The 26,099-nt window shown below is 36.4% G+C and overlaps 1 protein-coding gene across 1 annotated transcript; it reads left to right on the plus strand.

Moving 5' to 3' along the window:
- The first annotated feature begins 2,973 nt into the window (after window positions 1-2,973).
- On the plus strand, window positions 2,974-25,781 carry ELF9 (RNA binding (RRM/RBD/RNP motifs) family protein). The gene is made up of 14 exons (XM_022302955.2): window positions 2,974-3,292; window positions 3,395-3,505; window positions 3,803-3,937; window positions 4,027-4,256; window positions 13,341-13,592; window positions 13,711-13,803; window positions 13,889-13,927; window positions 20,013-20,102; window positions 20,222-20,324; window positions 20,474-20,554; window positions 23,119-23,195; window positions 24,276-24,356; window positions 24,955-25,046; window positions 25,536-25,781. The coding sequence occupies exons 2-14, from the start codon at window positions 3,397-3,399 to the stop codon at window positions 25,657-25,659; spliced, it is 1,506 nt and encodes a 501-aa protein (XP_022158647.1). The 5' UTR covers window positions 2,974-3,292; window positions 3,395-3,396; the 3' UTR covers window positions 25,660-25,781.
- The last annotated feature ends 318 nt before the right edge of the window (window positions 25,782-26,099 follow it).

Here is a 26,099-nt window from a genome sequence, read left to right on the forward strand (position 1 = left end):
GTTCTCTGTCATATTAATGAGAAGTATAAGATCCATATAATTAGTAATGGTACGAAAATTTGGTGAGTAATAAATTGGTTGGTTGATATAATTAAAACTTGGGCGGAGTTCATTATTTAGGCGCTCGAGTTTACTTGCAAGTTTTAGAATATAATTTATTATCAAGCTTCACATTTTGCGTATATGAGGGGGCATTTTTCTTAAACAATGGTCGGGAATCAAACTGATCATGCCCGAATTTTTTATTACTTCAGGCTCTATACTTCTAACTGGTCCATATAAAGTAGGGGCAGATTCGTCTTTACACACTCTCTAAAACATCAGAAAAAGTGGTATTAGGTTAGAAAAGTGAGATTTTAGATTGTAGGTCATTTGAGCAAATTGAAAACTTTTTTGGATTAAATTGGTCAAATTCGCAAAGAAATAAGAGATACTTTTGAAGGCCTAATCCATAGAGTCATAACAATACGAGAATGAAAAAAACTAAAGTCGAAAGTACCTCAGCAAAGAAGACGAAGGTAGAAACCTGTTGCGGAAAAAGGGTCGAGCTTTAATAAAACTTTTTAAAATATGTTATTAGAAATCTTGTTACGATTTTTTAATGCGTTTAATTTGAAAATTCATGGCTGAAAATCCTGGATAAAATGCATTCAATTTCGGCTTTTTGCGAGATTCATGCAACAGTTACAAATCCGAATCGAGATTATACCCGAGATTATGCAATTTCAATCGAGATTGAGATTGCATAATCTCGGGTCAACATTATACCTGAGATTATGCAATTTCAATTGAGATTGCATAATCTCAGGCCAAGATCATGCTTGGCGAAAATTTGTAGCAATATTTTTTTTCCAATGTCAAAAAGCAAAGAGGGAGAGTATGGTCGTTAATTTTTTGTGTGGCAAAACAAAAAATGGGGCATAAGTTTAATTGCCAGCATATTTAGTATTGAATTTTCGCAGTATTTGATTTCGGTTATTATGGTTGGCTGAGATTAAAGGAGGAGGTCGAGGGGTTCGAGAATGAGATTGAGCAGGGAGAGAATAGGGAAGAAAGTCTGAGATAGAAGAAGTTGAGGGGGAGAGACTTTTTTTAACATGAATGTTTTAGTCTTTACATAAGTGTCCAAAGTTAAAATGAGTTAAAAAAAATATACGTTGAGGCATCGTAAAAACTTCAAAATTTGAATAGAGGTAAAATTTAAATAAAAAGAATTTTTTGGGGGTAAAAATGTCAATTTCCCATCATTTTTAAAGATTATGACTAGTGAGAATTATCCATACGTGATTATTCTCCGATCATTACACTTTGGTTTTTCGTAGACTCCATTGCAGTAGTTAGTATTTAGTTTAAGAAAAAATCTACGGACCAAGATGGTAAAAATTTATCTTTTACTCATAAATTTGGCAAGTTGTATTAATTTTCACTGTAGACTTTCAATTTCATAAAATAAAACCCTAAGCTTATATATATTAATTGTTGCAATTTTACCCTTTATTCAATTTCCGCTAATTCACCAACTAATTTATCGAAAAATAATGTAAAAAACTCCTGAAAGTCAATAATGTAAAAAAAATTAAACTTTGCACAAATTTAAGTTTTTTTTCTTTTTTTTTTTTTTACTTCGGTACAAATTTAAGTTTCATTAATGTACAAAATTGACCATTAATGTCAAAACTTACAAATTTCAACCAAAAAAAAAAATCGTTCTAGTGTCATATTTGTCCACTTTCTATCAATTTCATACTAGCTATATGTTTTATAATTTATTTGACTCACATTAGATTACTTTTTCAATATTTTTTCAAACGAAAACAAAACCAATTAGAGGCTATTTGTTTCGTGGGAATCCAAGATTCCGGTGAGACAGACATCTGGAATTCTAAGTTTGTTTTGTGGTAATGTAAGATACCGAGGTATCTCGAGATGTCCAGGTATCTTAAGATGACCATTTGAAAGACATCCGAGTTGATTTGGATGTCCTTTTGAAACATGGATTTCAATGATTCCCATGTCAAAGACATCGTATGTTGACATTTTTACCCTTCGTTATTTTTCATATATTTTATTTTATCAAATTTCTTTGATTTTATTTGTAATTTTATAATTTAAATATAAATAAATTAATATACTCATTGACTAATAAACAATTAAGTATATTTATTTATTACATGTACATATAAAATAAACTTCAATTAAATTATATAATATCTCCACTTACTTTTAATATTTGGAATAAATTATTATGAATAATATCTATTATCTTAAATACATTATTTTAAAGTAATACTTTTTAACTATTAGCTTACCTTTCATATTTTAAAGAAAGAATACCTCATGTAACATTGATTTTATAACTGTATTTTTTAAAAAATATTAAAGTTGAAAATGAAATTTATATTGAATATTAATTACTTTTAAAAATTCTGATATTAATATGAATTCTATCCAACAATGTACAAAAATTAATACATATATGTAATTAATATAAAAAACCTAAAATATTAAATTAATTTTAAGAAAATCTATTATATAAATGTAAATTATATTAGATTAATATATAAATTACATGAATATTCGTTTTTGGAACAGTATATAAATTTAGAACTTCCATGAATAAAATCCTGCAAAACAAACCTGACTATCTAGATATTTCTGGACATCCTTATATATTTTGTGGGCATCTGCATTCCCAAAAAATAAACGAACCCCTTAGAGTGAAAATTGCACTAATTTTTAAAGTTGCTAAAAATGCAGCAATTATATAATTTAAGATTTAAGATTAAGATTAAGATAAGGTGTGAAATAGCCAAAGTGAACATAGCTCAACGATAATTGACATATATCGACTCACAACCACGCGTTGTACTCGGGAAAAAAAAAATATAAGGTGTGAAATTGAAAATTTAAGTTAAAATTGATGGTCAAAGTTAGTATCCAAAGAAAAAGGGCATTATAGTATTATTATGTTTTTGGTCAAAACCCTAGCCCATCACATTTCTCGCCGCTCTCCCCCTCCTTGTGAAGGCCCAGCCGCTGGCACCCCACCTTGACCATCTCTTCTCCAGCGGCGCACGCGAACTCCGGCTACGGCGGCGGCGCAGCAGCTCCAGGAACAGCAACCCCTCTGCGGCGACGAACTGCAGAAACCCAATCGCGACGGTCGACGAGTAGCGAGGCCTTCAGGCGACGATCGACGGCGCGAATCCACGCGAACCGAAAGACTCCCCTCTCCACAGCATCACGACGTCTTCAGGGTCCAACTTCGAGCGGCGCAATCTCCTCGAACTGGGTTTGTGTCAACTTTTCCCACACGTAGTTAAATCTTAATGTTGGTGCCTCGTAGGTTAGCTTCGGCGGAGTGGATTTGCGTGCTCAGCTCCTCTTTTTGCAGGTATGGATAAAACTTCTGTTGGGAACTCTGAAATGGTTAACGAAGCTGGGTGGTATATTCTTGGTGAAGATCAGCAACATGTAGGTCCATATGCCTTCTCTGAATTGCGCGGTGAGTTGTAAGAAAAGAACATTTTTGCATATGGCTTATTGATATTGTTCCAAACATCACCTGTAGTTTTTTTATTCAGATGAGCAACTTACTGAAATTGAAATCTACCTTGGTACTTCGTGTTGTGAAAGCTCTTAGTTTTATGTTGTAAATTGCCGGTTGTTCCTCAAATTTACTGTCAATCTTTTTTTCTTGAATTTTTCAGTTGTACAAGTAAACAATAGCACGCTGTATCATGTTCAATTGGTATAAAGAGCTATTGAAACATCTATTTAGTTATTTATTCGCCATGGGCAGAGCATTATCTAAATGGGTATCTCTTGGAGAGTACACTAGCCTGGTCTGAAGGACAAAGTGAATGGCGGCCATTATCATCTATTCCTGGGTTGACAGCAAAAACGTTTCAGCAAGAAGTTAATTCATTAACTACAGGTGAAGTCTCGTTAATGTCTTATTAATTATTTATGTTATTGATAAGTATTGCAGTCAAATTGTTGCTTAGTGCTCATTGGGTGTTTCAGTCCCTGCTGACAACAACTATGATGATGATGAGCTTGAGAAATATCAGAAGGAGGTTAGAGAAGCAGGAGCAACAGCTGAACCGTTGAGCCCTTCTGGTAGTAAGAATTTTGGTACGGTGGAAGGTGATTATGACAGACCTACTACACCTCCAGAGGGTGAGGAGGAATTCACTGATGATGATGGGACTGCATACAAGTGGGACAGGGTTCTCAGGGCGTGGGTACCTCAGGTTTTTTTCTTAGATGCCTTGTGAATCATGTAGGATTTTAATTTTGTGGTGTATGTTTGCTTGAAAAGAGAGGCATGAAGTTTGAAACATGCCCTTATAGATCTAAGTCCTCTTCTCCCTACTCTGGCTTTCTTTCTTTCTTTCCTTTATTTTATTTTTCTTCTACACTGGAAATTACTAGGTGGATTTGGGTTAGAAATTCAACCATAAATGAAAGTTCTTTCTTTTATTTCTAAATTCTGTGTAATGCTATTTCTTTTAGTTTTTCTGACATAAGTTTTTTGTAGTTTCCTGTTTCCTATCTTCTCATGGATTCCTATACAGTCTTCACTTAATAATCATGGTGTAATCTTTCTTTGTGATTGATCAATACTTGTCTAATCAGACCTAACTAAAGAAGTTTCGATTTCACTAGTATGAATTGGAGGATGTCTTATCTTTCCTACTTGAATTTCTTTTTTACTTATGTTAACAAAGATTATTTTGTCGGCTGCCCCTGGTATAGGGGAGCAAAGCTCCGATTCCTAGTTATAAAAAAAAAGGATTGCTTTGTCTAGTGCTAAGGAGCCTTTAGGAGTTATGAATAAAATAAACCCTATACTTTTTGAAAGTAACGCAAAGGGAGTTTTGGAATTTTGCTTAGTGGTTGGCCTTTTCACAATGTGCTTTCTATCAAGAACCTTTTTTTCCTCCCAATTAGAATGTTAATTGAATTTTTTCTCATGGGTTCCTTATTGCAATCCTTAGCCTGTAGGGTGGATTGCTCATTTCTTTCTTTTTCTTTCGGACTTTTGGCGTTTAATGTTCAAACCTGATGCTTCCTCGAGAAGTAACAAAGTAGAAGAGATTGGAGATAACACTCTCCTCATGGGATGAGAATAAAATAGTGTCATCGACAAATTGCAAAGGATTTATATAGAGGTTCTCCCTTCTAAGCCTTTAGTCAAATTCTTCATAGATGCATAGGATAAGAATCTACTAAACCCATCAACCACCAATAAGAGAAAGGGTGATAGAGCATCATCCCCATGTCGAGGGACCTTAATCCTCTAATCCATCTTCTCTTTTTACGACAATGCCATTCCTTTATAAGCTCATTTACAATGAAGGAAGCATGTAATATTTGCCAGCACTCCATGAAAGCCAATTGGAATTCAGAAACTGGGATTGGAATAACATTCTTCAATCGGCCGGATAGGACTCTTGCTATGATTTTGTACATACATGAAATAAGACTTATGGGCCTAAAATCCTCCATCTCTCTAGAGTCAACTTTTTCTAGAATGAGGAAAATGTATGTTTCATTGATACTTGCATTCATGATACCGTTCTGGATAAAATCTTGTAACACTCCTAATATGTCGTTCTTAAGAACGTGATGTAACTGATAGTAGTAGAGTTAGCTATTGTTAGTTACATCAGAATGTTCCAAGATTTTTTTATTTTATTTTATTTTTGTAGAATTCCACTATAATCTTGTCGGGCCTTGGAGCTTTATTGGATCCTAGCTCCTTTATAGTGTGCCAGGTTTCTTCTTTCAAATAAGGGGCCTCTAACTCAAAAGAAAAAGGGAGATGGGGCCCAACTGATAGGGGAGGGAAGGAATCTTTCACCATCTTTCTTTACCAAGAGTTCTGTATAAAAGTTTATGAACCCTTCCTCTATATCCCAAGAGAAACACACACCCACTGACCCACCACAAATTGTCTTCCCAAAGAGCAACTCTTGTACCAATACTAATGACTATTTTTCCACATGGCCATGAAACTTGCTCCCCTGCAATTACAAGTATGCCACCCATGAATACGTACATCAAAAGCTCTAACTACCAACTTTTGCTCCAATTCATTTGGTTAAAAAAATCTCCACCCTTGGAACCATCTTTCATAGCTTTGAGATCATTTTATAAAAACACTTGGAACATTCTGAAATCTGACTTAGTAAGGGTGTTCCAAGAGTATTTTCAAAATTGAGTGATCAACTGCCGTACAAATGAAACATATATTTGCTTGATCCCAAAGAAGGTGCAAGCAACAAAGTAAACGAGTTTAAACCTATCAGTTTAGTCACTTCATTGTATAAAATTGTTGCTAAAGTGCTGGCCGAAAGGTTAAAGAAAGTTCTACTTTCGATTATTGCTGATGCTCAAGTTACCTTTGTAGAAGGAAGACAGATTTTAGATGCAATGCTAGTGGCTGCGGAGACAGTGGGGGATTGGAATTATTCCAATAGAAAAGGATATTTAATCAAGCTTGATTATGAGAATTCTATGACATGGTTGATTGGGAGTATTTAGACGAGATCAGGGCTTTGGGAGAAAGATGGCGTTTGTGGGTGAGAGGTTGTCTCTCCACAACAAACTTTTCCATTTTTATCAACGGAAGGCCTAGGGGGAAGTTCATGCCCACAGAGGATTGCGTCAAGGAGACCCCCTCTCCCCTTTCCTTTTCACTCTAATAGGAGACTCTTTCAGTCGGTTAGTTAACTATTGTTGCGACCAAAGAATAATCCGAGGGTTTGATGTTGGTAGAGATAAGGTGGTTGTATCCCACTTAGAGTATGCAGATGACACAATCAGTTTTTTTCTCCAGCTTACAAAGGCAACCTAGAAGTTAGAACGATGGTGGGATATCATCTCAGTGTTCATCCAAGGATCGCGACTGCGTATAAACTTGGCTAAGACCTCCTTGATTGGTTTGAACATTGGGAGTGCTAAACTTGTAGCTAAGGTAGCCCGAATAGGGTGCTCAACAGAAGCTCTTCCTTTTCATTACTTGGGTCTTCCTCTTGGTGGAAATCATAGGGCCATAGCATTTTGGTGGCCGCTGGTGGAGAAGGGAAAACTCCAACTAACTAAATGAAAGAATCTGATGTTATCCAAAGGTGGAAGGTTAATCTTGGTGCAATTTGTACTCAATAGTCTCTTTATTTTCTACTTTTCTCTGCTGAAAGCACCAGTAAGTGTTACTACAGATTTAGACAATTGTTAGTAAGTGTTACTAAAGATTTAGACAATTGTTAGAGATTTCTTCTGGGAGGGTGGAGGTGATCACCTTTGTAGAAATTTGGTTAGATGGGATATTTCTTCTCTGATTTTAAGTTTGGGGGGCCTAGGCTTTGCCGCCTTCTGTCAGAAAAATATGGCTTTGCTTATGAAGTGGTTGTGGTGATTCACTCAAGAAAATGAAGCTTTGTGGATAAAGGTTATAGCTAGTATTTATTGGGTTGATCCTCACGGGTAGCCTAGAGATCCCAAAGGAAGAGTGAGAGGTAGACCTTGGTTCAACATTGCCAAGATTTCCTCCACTTTTCATAAATAGACGATTTTTAAAGTAGGAAAAGGAAACAGAATAAAGTTTTGGCTTGACAAATGGAATGGGGGCACATCTTTAGCAGAAGACTTCCCCGAATTGTTTGTTATCTCCCTTAAACAAGAGGCTTTGGTAGCAGATTGCTTATGAACAGAAGGTTTGGGACTTAGGCTTTCGAGGAGGCTTGTTTGACAGAGAGATGGATAGTTGGATGAGGATGGTTCAACGCCTAGAGGCTTATGCTTTAGGGGAGGAGGAAGATGTAGTGGTATGGCCCTTGGAACCCCACGATCGATTCACAACCAAGTCAGCCTAGTTGAAGTTGAGAGAAACTTCTCCCGAACTAAAGTCTTCTATGATAACTTTTATTTGGAAGGACCCTATCCCCAGAAAAGAGTGAAGGTCTTTCTTTGGTCTATTGCCCATCGAGCATTGAATACCCATGAGAAACTCCAAAGAAAGTGTCCAAATTGGTCCATTTCTCCATCGGTTTGTTGTCTTTGCTTGAAGGGGGTAGAAACTTTGGATCACTTGTTCCTTCACTGCCCTTTTGCTACAAAAGGCTGCAGTTTTTATTCCAGTGTTTTGACATATATACAAGCTTGCCTAAAGATGTGGATAGCTGGATTTTAGAATGTTTTCACGGGTGGCACTTCAAAGGAAAGGCTAGAGTCTTGTGGGGATGTGCCTTTAGAGCTCTATTGTGAAACGTTTGGTTGGGAAGGAAATCACACTCCTTTGAAGACAAGGCTAACTCTTGGGATTCTTTTTGTGTTCATGTTTTAGCTTCTTGGTGGTCATATTTCTTGTGAGCTTTATTAAGAGTATCTGGAGAAGGAAGGGTGTGGGTTATTCTTGAGGCTATAGTTGCATTGGGGACATTTAGATGAGGTGGGATTTTCTTAAGTTGTCTATTGTCAATGGAGGTGGTGAAAGGGTCCGTTGTTGGTATCGTCAACTTCTTTGGTAATCCATAGAGCTAGGTTTTCAGTGTGTATGGGCTTATGAGGTATGGGGAGGGGAAGAATTTTGAGAAGAAAAAGAATTAAGAAGTCTCTGTCTATGCAAAGTGGGGCGGGCTTCTCCTAGTTCATGGGAAATTTTAATAGGTTTGTTGAAGTTCTTAACCTTTCGGATCTCCTTTTCGTATTGCCAATGGTCTAGCTTGTAGGTGTGGGTGGTGTGCTGATTAGATTGATTCTTGCTTTCAAGAGGGTGGTTGGATGAGTTTAAAGAGGTGAGACAATCATTTTTTTTTTTGATAAGAAACTTTGGATTAAAAAAAGAATAGAAACACAAAAAACAACCTAAGGACAGGGGGAAGGGGACCCCTTCCAGGAACTAAAAAAGAAGAGCTCTCCAATCTTGCATAATTGAAGAGAGGCTATAATTACAAAAGAATTTTCTATGCCTATGACACCACCATGAAGTGTGTAATTGAACTGTATTACAAAAATTTTCAAAAGAAGAAATCTTATCTTCGAAGATTCTAGCATTCCTTTCCAACCAAAGATTCCACAGAAGAGCTCTAACTGCGCAACTCCAAAGCATTTTAGCTTTCCTTTGAAAGGCCACCTTCTTAGAGCTTCGTATAGCCACCCTTCAATATTTTGAGGAAGGCAGATGGAAAAACCAAAATTTTGAAACGAAAAGGACCATCCTCGCGAAGCAAACTGGCAATGAAGGAAGACATGGTCCAAAGTATCCTCATTTTTTGACATAAAGCACAAACAGAAGGAGAGAGGGTCCAATTTGGACACTTTCTCTGGAGTCTTTCTATGGTATTTACTGTCGTGTAAGCTAGAGTCCAAAGGAAAACTTTAACTTTTTAAGGGATAGAGTACTCCCATAAAAGAGAAGATATGAGAGATCTCGAGCTTGGAACTTCAAAAGCAGCTTGGAGGGCTGATTTTACTGTATACTTCCTAGAGGATTCAAGAGACCAAATTGTTTTATCGACTCCTTTCCCAATTCGAATAGTGTCCAGCCTTCCCATCAGATCCACCCAGCTTCCTATTTCTCTATCTTGAAGACCCCTTCTTAATCCAAGGTCCCAAGCAAGCTGCTCCTCTTTCCAACAATCAGCAACCGAAGCTTCCTTTTTCAAATAAACTGCATAAATGTCGGGGAAGTCAGGAGCTAGAGTAGTATTCCCCATCCATCTATCCAACCAAAAACGGACTCTATCGTCGCGGGAGACTTTACAAGACAAAAATTTGAGGAGGAAGATGCTGTTTTTAGCTATAGCAACCTATGGTTTGCCCGTCGACTTACCCCTAGGCTTTTTGGACAGCCAACCGAGGGGCTCTATTCCGTAAATACTTTCAATAACTCTTTTCCACAAGGGACCTTCCTCTTGAGTAAACCTCCATAACCATTTCAAAAGCAAAGCGTTATTTCATTGTTGAAAAGCCCCAATGCCAAGGCCTCCTTTTTCCAAAGGCAGGGAAGTGGTTTCCCATTTGACCAAGTTTCTGTGGGGATGTAATCTGTCTCCCTTCCAAAAGAAATCTCTAACAATCTTGTCTAGGTCTTTTGCAACTCCAATTGGAGCTTTAAGAAGAGATAAATAGTAGATTGGCATACTATTCAACACTGATTGAGCCAAGGTCAATCTGCATCCTTTTGAGAGAACAAGTTTCTGCCACTTTTCTAGTTTCTGCTCCAGTTTTTCTACCAAAGGTCTCCACAAGGCAGCAGCCTTAAAATTTCCCCCAAGGGGTAAGCCAAGGCAAGAGAAGGGAAGGTCTTCCACTCTGCATCCTAGCTTCGAGGCTTGGCAGATTAGTCTAGCTTCATTAATATTGATGCCAACCAGAAAGGCCTTATCGAGGTTCTACGAAAGACCTGAAGCTCTTAGAAACCAGTTAACTACAATCCACCATTTGTTCAAAAATCCCCTCCCATCCGGACAAAACAAGATGGTATCATCGGCATATTGCAAATGGTAAATCATCACTTTTTTAGTCCCTATCTCAAAACCTTTAATCATCCTTCTCTCATAGCACAAGTGTACCAACCGGCTAAAAGAGTCTCCTACAAGAGTAAAGAGGAAAGGAGAAAGAGGGTCTCCTTGCCGTAGACCTCTTGTCACATGGAGTGCCCCTTGGTCGACCGTTAATAATAATCGAAAAGTTTGCCGTGGACAAACATCCTCTAATCCACATTCTCCACTGTTGGCCGAAGCCTTTCTTCTGTAATACTGCATCAATATAGTCCCAATCCACTTTATCATAAGCTTTTTCATAATCTAGCTCGAGTAGATATCTTGACTTGTTTGAGGACTTCCAATCGCCAACCGCCTCTGCAGCCACTAAAATGACGTCTAGAATCTGCCTACATTCTACAAAGGCGGCTTGATGGTCCGCAATGATAGAGGGAAGGACCTTTTTAAGACGATCAGCCAACACCTTTGCAATAACCTTGTAAAGGAAGGAGACAAGGCTAATAGGTTTGAACCCTCCCACTTTGTTCGCTGGTACTTTCTTCAAGATTAGACATACATAAGTCTCATTAGTACGAGCATTAATGATACCATTCTTAAAAAACTCTTGGAGCACCTTGAGAATGTCAGACTTCAAAATGTTCCAAGCTTTTTTATAGAACTCCGTTGTCATACCATCGGGGCCCGGAGATTTTAAATTTGCCAAACTTTTGACTGCCCTAAAAATTTCTTCCTCATTGAAAGGAGATTCAATCCACTCTTGCCAATGCAAGTTTAGAGGGGACCATTCTATATCTTCAAAAATAAATCTAGTGCCATATGCTTTAGTGTACAGATTTGTGAAAAAGGCTAGAACTTCTCCTTCAATCTCACTATCCGAGGAAAGGACCATCTCATTTCTATCGACTAGAGAACGAATAGCTGCTTTGTTTCTTTTGGTTAACACCCATCTATGGAAAAAATGGGAATTCTCATCTCCCTCCTTTAACCACTGGAGTTTACATTTTTGAGCCCACATCTACTATTCCTTCAACGTTATATCTAACAGCTCCGCTTTTAAGGAAATCCTCAAAGAACCGATCAGAATTTAAGTGCCCCCTATCTTCTTCTTTGTCTATCTCATCAATCTGATCTAAAATGCTTCTCTTAGAGTTCGCTACGTTCCTGAACTCATCTTTGTTCCATTGTATTAGTAAAGGCTTAAGCCTTCTCAATTTTTTCCATAAAGGCGTAGCTCGGCCAGCCATTGGTAGGCAAAGAATTCCACCATCTGTCAACATTATCAAGGAACTTGGGTTATTCTAACCACATATTTTCGAAACGAAAGGGAGTAGGTCCCCATTTCTGCCAACCTAAATTCAATTGGAGAGGGAAATATCTGAGGTAGGTCTCGATTGCCTATACAAGGTAACATCTTTGAAATGTTGAAACCATCTTGAAGATAGAAAACACCTATCTATTCTGGTGGCAGTAGGACTACTTCTGAATTCAAGGGGAAGGATCCATTCTTCACAGGGACTTCTTCCACATTGTATCCTCTCTATAAAAGCATTAAAATCTCGCATGCTTCTAGTAACCCTTCCTCCTCTTGATTTCTCTAGAGGACTTGTAAGTTGTAACCACGTTGAAATCTCCTCCTACACACCAATCTTCATTGCATAAACCAGCTAGGTCTCCCATCTCCTGCCAAAACAGATCTCTACTTGTGGTAGAGGAAGGACCATAAACCCCCGAGATCCATCCTTGAAAACCATCTACGAATCTGATCAAAATCGAGACAGAAAAGCTACCGAGAACAGAGTCTTCCACATAAACAGTATCCTCATTCCACATGACAATGATACCTCCAGAGGCCCCACCGCATCAAGCGAGATCCACCCAATTCTTCTAGAGCTCCAAATGGACTTTATGACCTTCCTGTCTGCATCATCTAATTTAGATTCCTGCAGAAGAACTACATCAGGGTCAACCTTGCAGATGACATCTTTTATCAGCACTCTTTTAGAGGGGGCACCGATCCCTCTTACGTGTTCCAAGAGATGATCTTCATAAAACAACCTCTTGGCCTTCAGCTAAAGTTTATTGTCTCCTAATTCTGCTACTTTCTCCCATGTTCTAAATAGACTACACAATTCCTTGGTTTCTTTCTTCTTGGTGACACTTCCAGCTTTGGATGGTATAGCTCTTATACAGAGATTATGTTTGTAGAGATAAAGAACCATTTTTCGAGTTGACGGAAATTGGTTTTCTGTCTCCTCTTCATCATCCGATGAAAGTTCCGTGAATTTGTTCTGCTCCTCCTGCTTTTCTTGTTCTTTAACCACCAATGCCCGTCTTCAATGATCTCTATATCATTTTCTGCTTCTTGAAAGATATTGTAAAATTCTGTGGGGTGGTCCAAGTCTTGGTGGGGGATTGATGTTAATGGTTGTTGGGAAGACTTCTCATTTATGGAATATTTGGCTGGAGAGAAATAGAAGAATCTTTAGTGATAAGAAAAGTTCCTGCTGGAGGAGGTTTGAGGCTTGACTAATTGCAATGCCCTCCCTTTAAGCTTCCATACTAAGAACTTTAGTTATTATCATTTATCTCTCATTCTTTTAAATTGGAGCCCCTTTTTGTAATTCTTACTCACGTTTTTGTTGATTTTTGGCTTTTGTTTTGGACTTTCCTTTTTTTTTTTCTTCCTGTTTTGCTATCTTGTATTTTTTTTCATTGTTCTCAATGAAAGCTGCTATTCTCATAAAAGAAGCTTCCCGTTTATGCAAAAGTTGGCTTGTATGGTATTGAACTCTAGATATAATTTCTAATGATTAGATTTTGAAACAGGATGATGCATTTTTTAAACATGAGCAATATGGGCCTGAAGAGATGACATTCATGCAAGAAGAAGAAGTCTTTCCACACCTTCAAGAAGATGCTACGTGCACTGGCATCAAAGAACATGATGATTCTGTTCCTTCCACCTCCATCAAGGAAGACAAAGATTCTGTCACAAAAGAAGCTAATGGTAAAAGTGAGGACATTGAAACCAAACAAAACGGGAAGAGAAAATTGTGTGACAAGCAAGTTGAAAAAAAGGTTTTTCCTTGCATTGTACTTATAACTTATTTCTTATTGTATAAGAGGGGCTGCTCTAGACAAATTCTTTCTTATTCTAACTTGATTTTTCTTTCTTCTTGATGGATTCCTTCTACAGGAAGCTAACAAAGGTCCTGATGGTTGGTTTGAACTGAAAATAAATACACATGTTTATGTAACAGGGTTGCCAGAGGATGTTACAATTGATGAAGTATGTTTTAGACACATACTATTAGTTCGTGCATCTTTTAGCATTATTCTCATTGGAAGCTGTTATTTTCTGTTATATGTTGCAGGTTGTTGAAGTTTTTTCGAAGTGTGGAATCATAAAGGAGGTATGTATAATTTGACATGCATTGCTTACATGAGAAGATAAATCAATGTGTGGTTTACATGGTTGTGCTAACTCCATATTTGATTAAGATTTTTCTTTTAAATGGGGACCCCCTTTAAGCGAATAAGTAGTCACCTGAAATGGGTTAGTTTCTCTTTTAGAGTGGAAGGAGTTGTAGAGAGGGTGTTGTAAGAGACATCTAATGCCATCGTGAACTACTTGTAACCACCTTCCTCTGATAAATTATTCTCTCCTTGGACTTGCTATTGATTTTGGACGCTTTTTTATTTTAAATACAATATGAATGCTGAAAAAAGGTGCCAGAGAGTTAATGGGGCTCCATGATAGTAACTGTTACTTAAAATATCAACATAAACGTGCACAATCATAACTTGGCAGTTGAGAGGGGCGAAGAGCAGAGAGATTGATGGGCCCTATGAGCAAACGTGACCATTGCTGGATAAGTTAAAAAGTTCTCCCTTTGTTTTTTTTTTACTGAGACAGAGAACGGAGATGTCCTTATTAAATAATTCTACAAATAAGTTAAAAAAATCAGACTTAAATAAATCTCAAAATCTTATTATTAATTCTTTTTGATTGGAGCCTTTTTTTTTTGATATGGTAGCTCAGGTCTTGCTCTGACTCCGTTTGGTGGGCTATCTTTTTGTCTGCCCTTTATAGACTTTCACTTTTACCAATGGAAGCTTGGTGCTCATAAAAAGAATTTTTATTGGTAAAGTGATTAAGTTCTGGTATTTGAGTGGCTTCCATTCAATGCCACTCCGAAAAAATCTCTGCCCATATTTTCCTTTTCTTTGCAGCTTAGAACCTGTGAAAGAAAGCATTATTTTCATCCCCTTCCTTTAACCATAACCATTTAATTTTACCCATCTGGAGTAGTCTTCAATGTTCTTTATGATATGTTTTCATGAATTCTTTCTTTAAATTAGTCTTTCTTCAATCCTGTCTGAAACCAACAAATCCTCTTTCTTCCCAAAGTTCAATTTCACCTATTCTTTTTTCTATTTCCTTTTTTATTCCACTGTTTATATCCGTATTCATACCCCATTCTATGATGGTGTCTTCCAGACTTCCAATTTTTTGATTAATCTAAAATCGGCCACCTCAATTTCAATAATTTTATAAATATTAACCATTTTTTGGTTATTTAGCCAAACATACGAGAAACAAAAAGGTGGTGGTCCCCAAACTAAATTTTAAGAACAATGGTAAAATAATCTGATGCCGTTCTAGCTTTTCCATTCACCCTTATTCTTTGAAAAGTTCCATCCATTATATAGACAAAAAAATCTATTTCGTAGGAAGAAAATGGGATCTAATCTTAAATTCGACTTCCACTTTAATGTTCAATAATTCAATCAACTCATTGAACTTCATCATGCTTTTATAACCATAGAGAAAATGGCTTCCCATGCTCTCTCCCTCTCCCCCTCCCTTCCTCATTCTCGCTCATCTCATCTCCTTCCTTCCTCAACCTAATCATCCCAAGCCATGCAAACCTCTATTTTTAGCCCATACTTTTCTTATGTCAAAAAGAAGGCCTTCTATTGTTAAGATTGATGGTCGGATATGCCAAAAAGAAGGCTTTCTACGGTTAGAATTGATGATATTTTCAAAGGTAGTGGGCTTCACAGACAACGAAGGAAAAAACATTCTCCATAGTTGTCCATTGATGTACCTTGAGATGGGTCATTGTATGCTTCAAAATCCTCCTAGATTTGCCACTTAATCACAAGTTTTCGTGAAAAGAATGATTGATGACCAAATTTTTTGGATATAAAAGTTGGTGGACAAGCTCCCAAGGGGCAGTCTCGTTAGCAAGGACATGGGGTCTCTGGGTCATATCGACTTAGAGGTCTCAAGTTGGAACCTTCAGGTGAGCTTAATAAGAAAACCCTTGATGTCTCTCGGGTCCAAGTCTTCGGGCGGGTACGGTGCCTCGGGTATATGGGAGCAGAGCTTCAACTCTAGATTATCAGGGGAGAAAAAAACAGCTGGCGAATAAACGTGAACACTCTGAGAGCTGATAACGCTAAACTACAATGGTCTCTTGGTCATATTCGCTTAGAGGTCTCAACTTGGAACCTCGGGTGAGCTTAATACAAAAGACTCTTGATGTCTCTTGGATCCCGGCCTTGGCGTGGGCACGGGTGCCTCGGTATATGGGAGCAAAGCTCCCACTCTTGATTATAAGGAAAAAAAAAGAAAAAGCTGGTGAATAAACATGGACACTCTGATGAGCTAATAAAGCTAGACTACAATGGTGGAAAGAGTAGGATTCTTATCCCCGTGGGTGAATAGAGAAAAGGTTAGAGCTCCTTCATTGATCTCATCTTCCACTACAACTCTGATATCTATGATGCACTCGAGGCTCACCTCTCCTTTTAACCCTCTTAAAGAGATGGTTCTAAAGACGAAGGCTGGAAAATAAATTATTGAAGGCAACCTACTGACCACACGAAGTTACTGCATGAACAACCAAAGTCTAAAAACCCCAACAACCAAAGGACATATTTGAATATTCTGCCTTTTGACATTGAGAATGCCATACTGGTCCAAAGGTAACACTTCATGATGACTAGTATGAAATACTTAGAGCTCTTTAAAAGAACGTCACTGCTTTTTGTTCCTAAAACCAAATTTAGTGATTCCTTGACTCCTCAACAATAAGGAGGAACCTTGTCCTCGCCATTAAATGTTTGACAACTAAGGGAGAGAAATTAAAAAATAGACTTTTTTAAATAATAATGATGTCAAATATTTAATGGTGAAGGTTCCTCCTCATTGTCGAGGAGTCAAGTATTTTCCTTCCGCGAAACAAATTTCTTAGAGTTGATATTGAAAGTAGGCTTTTGGTGAATATTTTCCTGAGATCGGAAAACTGTGATGTGGTAGCTCACTAGGGAAGGGCTTCCCGTAGACTGTTTTCTCCTTTATTAATCTAATGCATTCTGTTTCTTATCAAACAAACAAATTTCTCCATCATTATAAATGGTCAACCTAGTGGAAAATTTGAGCTACAGGGGTCCTTGACAGGGAGAACCTCTCCATGCCTTTCTTTATCTTGGTTGCTGACTGTTGTAGAATCTGATATCATTCAACATAAAAAATTCTTATAAGGGGATTTCATGTGGGTAAAGGTAAGTTGTAGATTAGCCATCTTATCATTCATTGATGACACGGACACAATTTTATTTTTCTCCCACGAAGAGAGACATGGAGAATCTGTTTTTATGCTTTGAAGAAGCCTTGGGCCTTAATGTAAACCATTAGAAATCTGAGTTTTCGGGTATTAACTGTGAAGATAACCACATTTCCCATTTGGCCAACCTGTTTGGGTGTAAGGTAAGCACATGGCCGAGCTCCTACTTGTGCCTTCCTCTACATAGTAAACACTGATCTACTTGTTTTTGGCAGCCTGTCCATCTAAAAGTTGAGAGAAGACTTCATAATTGGAACCATTCCCACGTATCCAAAGGAGGTAGACTCACCCTTATTAAAACAACCTTTGCTAAACTTTCCTATTTTATCTCTTTTCCAAATACCAACCAAAGTCGTTACTTCCCTAGAGCAAATTTTACAGAAAATTTCTTTTGGCCAGTCACAAGTAAAAGGATGGTTTTCATCTCCTTAAATGGAACTTGGTGAAGCTATCTTACCAGAAGGAGGTTTGGGCATCATCGATTAAAAGCAAAGAAACAAAGTTCTCATATCAAAGTGAACTTGGAGGTTTCACTTGGAAAAGGAAGCTCTATGGAGGAAAACCATAGCTGCCAAATACAGGTCCACGCATTTTTATCTAAAAACTGATGAGAAGTCCTTATATTCATCAAAAGGGCATTGGAAATATATCCAGAGATAGAGAAATCTTATTTTCTCAAATATTTGCTGCAAAGTGGGAAATAGTCATAATATATCGGTTTGGATAAATTTTTGGATGGGTCAAAGACCCCTTTATATTGACTTCCCCTCACTGCATGCTCTATCTACAAAAAAAGATGTCTCAATTACTGATTTATTGGATGAGAAAAACAAGTCCTGGAATATGAACTTCCGTAGAATCTCAAATAGGAGGCAATTGAGAAATGGGCATCCTTATCAGCTCTTTTATCATCAATTTTCCTTCGGATAGAGCTGATGTTTGGTCTTGGAACCTACAAAAACATGACATCTTCACAACAAAATTGTTGGCTCAAAGCCTTGCTTTGGGTTTGGTATCTTCTTCAAATGATCTTTACAAATATATTTTGAGGGCCATGTATGCAAACAAAATCAAGTTTCTGATTTGGGAGTTAAAGTCATTGGTGTCTTAACACATATGACAAGCTTCATAGAAGATGCCCCTAGTTGTCAATTTCTCTAAGCAGGTGCTGTTTATGCAAAGCTGGAATTGAATATCAATATCACATTTTTGTGGATTGTCATTTCTCTACATCGATTTGGAAGCACTTCCTTGCTATTTTTGGCTGAGTGGTGGTTTTGGTCTTGAAACCTAGAAAAACATGACATCTTCACGACAAAATCGTTGGCTGAAAGCCTTTCTTCTGGTTTGGTATCTTCTTCAAACAATCTTAAGAAATCTATTTGGATGGCCGTGTATAAAAAAAAAATCAAGTTTCTAACAGTGTTTTCAAGGTGCACCCGGGCGCTCGCCTCAGGCGAGAGGCGAGGCGTTTTCGCCCAGGTGCGCCTTGCAAGGTGCCCAGGCGAGCACCTTCAATCGGGCGCTCGCCTTTGGGCGCCTTGGCGCCATCGCCATAAGCCGAGGCGAGCGCCTCTTTGAAGCGATGCAACCTCACTTTTTTTTTTTTTGTTATAATGTTAAAAACCCACTAAAGAAACTCTAAAAAGATGAAAATCCAGACCCAAAAATCGAAATACCCACAACCGAAAACTTTCCTCCTTCGTTGCCGCCACCTTTGCCAAGTCACTGCACGACTATGAAGCCATCTCTCTTTCCTTCTCCTTTGTAAACAGCCAAAAGATTTAGTCTCACTCACATATGAACTGGTTGTGCACGAAAATGAAGAAAAGAAGAGTAATAGACGAAGAAGAAGAAGAAGAATCAGAAAAGAAGTAGAAGAAGAATTAAAAAATAGAATAAAAGAGTTGGGTATTTGATGTTTCATGGAGTCTTTTCCCATTCCCTTTTAGGTTCTCAAGGCACTAATTGCATGCAATTATCTTGCCATCTGGCAGAAAGGCAAGATAGCAATAAATTATTTTATTTAAGTTAATTTGTGATTTAAATTTTATTTTATTTTAGTATTCTATTTATTTATCCTCTAATTTTATTATTTTCTTTTTAAATTTAAATTTTTTATTTTTCTTAAGTTAAAATTTATATGCACATTAAATAGTTTTACAAATATCTTCATCTAGAGTATTTTTTATACATAAAATTGCTATTTATTATTTTATTAAGTGCGCCTCACTTCACTCGGGCAACGCCTTTTTGTCGCCTCTCGCCTCAAGGCGACAAGGATGCTTGTCGCCTTGAGGTGCGCCTTGCGCCTTGAAAACACTGGTTTCTAATTTGGGAGCATAGTCCTTGTGCCTTAACACATATGACAAGCTTCAAAGAAGATGACCCTGGTTGTCAATTTCTCTAAGCTGGTTCATGCAAAGGTGGAACTGAATCACAACATCACATTTTGTGGACTGTCCTTTCTCTACATCGATTTGGAAGCATTCCCTTGCTATCTTAGGGATCCAATTTTTGAATTGGGATTTTCTATCTTTGTCCCTGATTCTGTTTATTCAAATTGGGTAATAGGGTGGGATGAGAATAAAAGGTTTGTGGGGTCGGGGGACTGGGTGTATCCTTAATCTTGCATCTGAATGCCATTCCCACTAATACCTTTATGCATATCTACTAGTTTAGGAATTCAAGTTATGAAGTGGCTTGTGAAGAAGTTTTATGGGTTGTAATGGTAGGCAAAGATTCTTTATGACTGCAGTGTGAGTGGTAGATGTTATCTATTCAAACACGTCATATGTTGAATATATAATTCTTGTATGAATGTATACTGTTGTTAATCTAGAAATATGTATTTATTTTTCAGGATCCTGAAACCAAAAAACCCCGTGTTAAGTTGTATGTTGATAGAGAGACAGGGAAGAAGAAGGGTGATGCTTTAGTGACCTATCTGAAGGTAATTAGTTATCCTCGTTTGAGTCTTCTGCCTCTTTATTTTTCCGATCTCTTCGTATGCTTTTTGTGATATTATATTTTGGTCTCCATATAGTCTTCTCTATGTGTTTACTTCGCTAGGAACCCTCTGTTGCTCTGGCTTTGCAAATTTTGGATGGCACATCTCTTCGTCCAGGTGGCAAAATTCTTATGTCTGTTACTCAAGCTAAGTTTGAGCAAAAAGGTACTGTAAAATCCCTCCTGGTTCATATTTGAACCTCTTGCATGTTTTTTCTTTAAACAATCTAACTAGAACACTTTAGTCTTCGATGTTCTGATAAGAATGTTATTTGTCATTGCCTGTTGTCTTATTTGATGAACTTTCACAAGCAGGGGATACATTTGTATCCAAAAAAGTAGACAACAAGAAGAAAAAGAAGCTTAAGAAGGTAGAAGAGAAGATACTTGGCTGGGGTATGATGTTCTTATTCCCTAAAATGATATTGCTAATTATGTCCTAACGCCTTTCTGGTTTAGTTTCTAAAGGAGTTTCTTTTTTTTTTTGGTTATCAAAATTAGAATAAAATTATTTTATTACGATTTATTTGTATTCTTATTCTTTTTTTTTTAAACAAAAAGTAATCTCGATTATGATGTGGGTTTACTTCCATTGCATGGTAGAGATGAAGGATTCATTTTGTAAATTTATTAAGGTAAACATACGACCTTACTTGAACAAGATCCGTTCTATAGGTTGTACAACTGTTTCCTTGAGTTCTAAGTTTATTAAGGCAAAAATTAAAATATTTACCATAATTTCTTCGGAAGGTTTCAAAATAGTTTTGAAAAGAATGACGCTCTCTGCCCCAAGGGGCAGGGCATGGTTGGCAAGGACTTGGGGTCTCTTGGTCATATTGGCTTAGAGATTTCAAGTCTGAACCTTTTGGTGAGCTTAGTACCAAAAATCCTTGATGACTCTTGGGTCCGGGCCTAGCGGCGGACATAGGTGCCTCTGAGTATAGGGGAACAAAGCTCCGACTCCTTGTTATAAAAAAAATAAAAAAAGAATGACGCTCTCTCCCCCCCCTTTTCCCTCCATATACCGTCTAAACCTCTCCGTTAACCATGTCCTCCTCGGTCATTGATAATTGAAAGGAAGAGATACAGAGGATCAAGATTAAAGATCTAAAGGATGGTGCTTTCTTCATTTCCATACTTTCTTCATTTGTCGTCCTTTCAGACAATTAAATTTTTTTTGAAGAATTTTGTACTGATGACCAGTCTGTGGGTGGGAAGATCTTTCAACAGGAAAGGACCATAGTTGAGATAATAAAGATAGACAGCAATGGAGGTATGAGCAAAATCATCGTTCCCATACGGGAGGCAAGGAGAGGTTGGCGTGCTTTTTTTATAACCTTCTGTCTCATCACCCCTTTGTTCCACCGCCTAAGGGGCCGTTTGGTTGGGGATTTTCTGGGTGGGAATGGGAATGGGCAAGTAAAGTTCTTGTTTGTTACACAGATTTGAAATCTTTTTCTGAGAATAGCTTATTCCAAGGCATCCCTTATTCCTATGGACAAGGGCTTTCTTTTTCCTCCTAGATTCATAGGTTTGTCCATGGATTTTGTGCCAGACTCTCATTCCTCTTCTTTTAAATAATTTTTTAATGTAATTATTTACTTTATTTTATTCAAATTAATTAATTAAAATTAGTTAAAATATTTATATTAAATTTATAATTAATAAAGAAAAATTTAAATTTTGTCAATAATGTACTAAATTAAATATTCTATTGTAATAAATTAATTTATTAAAGTGTATACTTAATTTTTTTATAAAAGAATTTAATTAATTGATGCAATTAATAAGATGAAAATGATTAATTTTGTTAAACACATAGAAGGATAATTATTAAGGTTTATTGCTAAACAAAATCAACAACATAAATTTAGATATATTATTTATAATATATTTATTAAAGAGTGAAACTTAAATTAAAACATAATTGCTTAAAATAATTATTATTTTAACTTAATAAAGATAAATTAATTATTGGGATTTAATTTTTTATTGATTTTAAAGTTTTATACAAATATATCATTTTGCTAAATATGTATATATTGAAATATTGAATTTTAGTTAAATAACATTTAATATTAATTATTCAATTGATTATTTTGCTAAATTGTCAATATAGCTAAATTGTTAATTTAAAATTTAGAATGCTAATATAAAATAATTTAATTTATATTATTTTAATTTGATTTGTTATTAATCAATGTTTACAAGGACATAAAATGCATATTTCTGAATCACACAAAATAAACATATATATAATTCATTTTCAGATATCTTAATCCGAGGCATCTTAATCCAACCAAACACAATTATCTTTGTTTCCCAGGCATCTTAATCTCAGGCATCTTAGTCCCAAATATATTTTTTGAATCCTTGAACCAAAGGGCCCCTAAGATTATTAATTACCCCATTGCGTCTATTAATACCTTACCTACCGTTTCCTATAAGAAGACTCTGAATACTTCCCAAAAGCTTTCACCCTTGCATCATCTAAACCTCATTTAGCCTCATGTTTTCTGGAACATGTAGTTTTGGCTTAGGAGACCATTTTATCAAGCTAGATCTTAAACTTGATGAAGTGGTGAAATTAAACCCTCAACTAATAAAGTTTTCCATTCTTTTTTCGAAGTGTAGTAGCTTTCTAGGGCTTATGAATGAGACACTAAGAAAGAGAAGCTTTTTCTCTTTTTTTGGAAAAAATTTATCGAGGTAATTTAGCTACGGAGTCAATTTAGCCTTAAACTTTTAATTTCATGAAATTAAATCTTAAAGTTAAATACGTGGTGAAATTTAACCCTCAACTAGTTAACTTTGAAAATTTGTAGCTAGCTATAAGCATTTTTATCGTTGGATGAGAGTTTGTTTTCTTTTATTTACATATTTCAACATTGCTCCTACATCCTACTATATAACTCTGAAGTTTGCTCAGTACGAGGACTTAGTTTTTTCACTTTGTGCAGGTGGCCGAGATGATGCTAAAGTTTCAATTCCTGCAACCGTTATTCTCCGTTATATGTTTACACCGGCTGAAATTAGGGTTAGTTCATAATCACCCTCTTTTCTATAATCTTTTGTACGTTCGTCAAGTAATTGGGATGGGATTTAACATGTGATAACTTTGATTGTTAATGTTATTTTATTAATCTTTTACGACGAAACTGGAGTCAACTTCTATTAACTTGATAATTCTTCAGTTGAATAGCATCTTATGTTTTTGGATAAAATTGGTAAGATACAAAAAAAATATCACTATTGTAGTATTGTGACATAGACATAGTTTTCTAATTTCTTAATCAGAAATTTTAAGTCATGTTTTTTCATTACAAGAAATAAACTTAAATCCTGTTTTTCAGATATTTGTAGATAATATAGCAGTAAATGTGTATATTAATTCTAACTCTTACCCTAACATAGCCACCAAGTTTTGTTAATATTAGAAACCTGATAGACCCCAAAATCACCTAATTTTACACCTGCAAGCGTGTGAGGGAGGGGGGGCCACATAGTTAGTGTGTGTGGGGGGGGGGGGGGGGGGGGGGGGGGGGAGTTGTGTGGTCTGTAGGAATATTGTTAGTTTGATAGAACGATGTTGGGTGAGTGTTGTGACGTGAAGAGAGGTTATATAGGAGTGTTTTGATGAGGGGGAGGGGTATCTTTTTGCATTTTTTAAATTTGTAAGGCTCTTTGAGTTCTTGAGGGAGGGGTTGGGGAACTCTCAAAGATCTCCCTTGTTTTGTGATGCTCTGTTTTCGTCTTAACAGAACCTCTCTGCCCTTGGGAAGAATTAGCTTAGCTGGTCTATGGTGTTGGCTAGCACAATATTGCTAGTCCTTTTTTTCTTTTCTTTTTTTTTTTTGGCGCATGCAGTGTGTATATTTGTTCATATATAGTTGTGTAAGCATGTGCATGCACCTCAGTGTTCAGTAGTTTCTATTATGAGTTGTGGTACTTGCATTCCACTCTTAGAATGCATAACTTGAAGTTACATCTGACTGAAATATATATTTGGCCAGAAGTCTGGGTTAGCTAGCTTTGTCATGTAATTATCGATGAAACAAATGCTGGTTCTTGTTTGGAAATTGTTAAATGAAAAGTAAACGTCCTCCTTTTTTTGCAGGCTGATGAAAATTTATCTTCAGAAATAGAAACAGATGTTAAGGAGGAATCCGCAAGATTTGGCCCCGTGGATTCGGTTAAGGTAATTCACCTTTTATTTCCTTTCCGAATATTGATCTTTCTTGATGTTCGGAGAAGTGAATGGAAAGCAATATATGTTTACTAATATACATGAGTTGGCTTTTAGTCGCTTGAAGGATCCTTACAGTTTGTTGCCTTGTACTTGTATCTCTTTCCATGTTCCCTAATTTTGATTACCTTTAATGATGAGGTATGTGGATGAGTGATACTGGATAAGCTGAGTTCCCCATGAGAAAGAAATGAATTATGTAGGCTTGTTTGATTGCAAAACAATTTTGTTGTTGGTCTCGTTTTTTAAAATTAAGCTTAAATTAATTATTTTATTTGTTAGCTTTTTACCAAATCTTAATCAATTTTTAAAACGTAACACGCTTTTTCATAACTATTTCCTTAATGTAAAATTTGGCTATGATTTGAAAATTGGTTGTGAGAGAAAACAAACAAGTTTCTTAAGAACAAAATGCTATTAAATTGATTGGTGACCATATGCTGCAATTTTAGAATGTCGAAAATTAAGTGTTCGGTAGATGAGTGTTTTGTTGGAAACAGGCTGGTGTTAACAATAATTTTTTTTGTTGTTTGGTTGTGGTGGGCCTCAGGTTTGTGAAAACCATCCACAGGGTGTGGTTTTGATAAGATTCAAGGATAGGAAGGATGCTCAGAAATGTATAGAGTTGATGAACGGCAGATGGTAACAGATTTTTGGTTTTTATGTTCTCTTTTTCTTGGACAAAAGAAAAGCCATTTGCTTAGAATATTTAAAAGTTTAAATTTCATTTTAGTTCTTGAACTTATAAAAATCAACCAATTTGGTTCCTGTACTTTCAAAGTACTGATTTTAGTCTCTAAACTTAAAAAAGAAATAAGTTCTAACTCTAAATATTTTGCTCATCCAATACTTGTTCTAATCGGAACCAACCCATATAGTTTTCAATACATGTATATGTTAGCATGTATATGCTTCTGGGAGATATGTTATCTAATAAGGACAACAATAGTTGTTATAAAAGTCTCGGAACTAAAATAGACGTTTTGGAAGTTCTAAGATCAAAATGGAGTAAACTTAAAAAGTTTGTCGGGTCAAAATAGAAAAATCTTATAAGTTTAGAGACTAAGATGGGATTTTAATGGCATGGGGGAATTATTTTATTAAGGTAGCTTAGTTTATGATTTTTGACAGGTTTGGTGGAAGACAAATTCACGCAAGCGAGGACGACGGTTCAGTGAACCATGCTTTGGTGAGGGATCTGGAAGCAGACGCAGCTCGATTGGAGCAGTTTGGTTCTGAACTTGAGGCGGACTAAGGCCTATATAATGAAACCATTTTGTACATTATAATTCAGAATAGCCTTCATTTTGCACCTAAAGTCACCTGCTGTAAAGAAATGTTATTCAGGTTAAGGCATTCTCCTCGAAGATTTATTTTCTTTGCTTTTAATTTATTTATTATATTGGAGGAAAAAAAAAAGATAAAGACTGTTTATCATAATTTTTAGGTTAAATTGCAGGTGGTTGTGCTCTTACAAATTTAGTCTGGGTTTTAAGAACTTTCAGTTATGTTGAATTTTTTTTTATTTGATTATAATTTGTGAGAAATTGTAATTAATAAAGTAAAAATTTTAAGGATAAATTGCATAAACTATCCATGAAGTATGATGATTGTTACAATAACACCCCCAAACTTTCAAGGGTAAAAATTAAACCCTTCAACTTTTACAAGTGAAAAAATTACACCCTCAAATTT

The sequence above is a fragment of the Momordica charantia genome (assembly GCF_013281855.1).
Source record: "Momordica charantia cultivar OHB3-1 chromosome 9 unlocalized genomic scaffold, Mcharantia_2.0 BLBB01000009.1, whole genome shotgun sequence".
Lineage (NCBI taxonomy): Eukaryota > Viridiplantae > Streptophyta > Magnoliopsida > Cucurbitales > Cucurbitaceae > Momordica > Momordica charantia.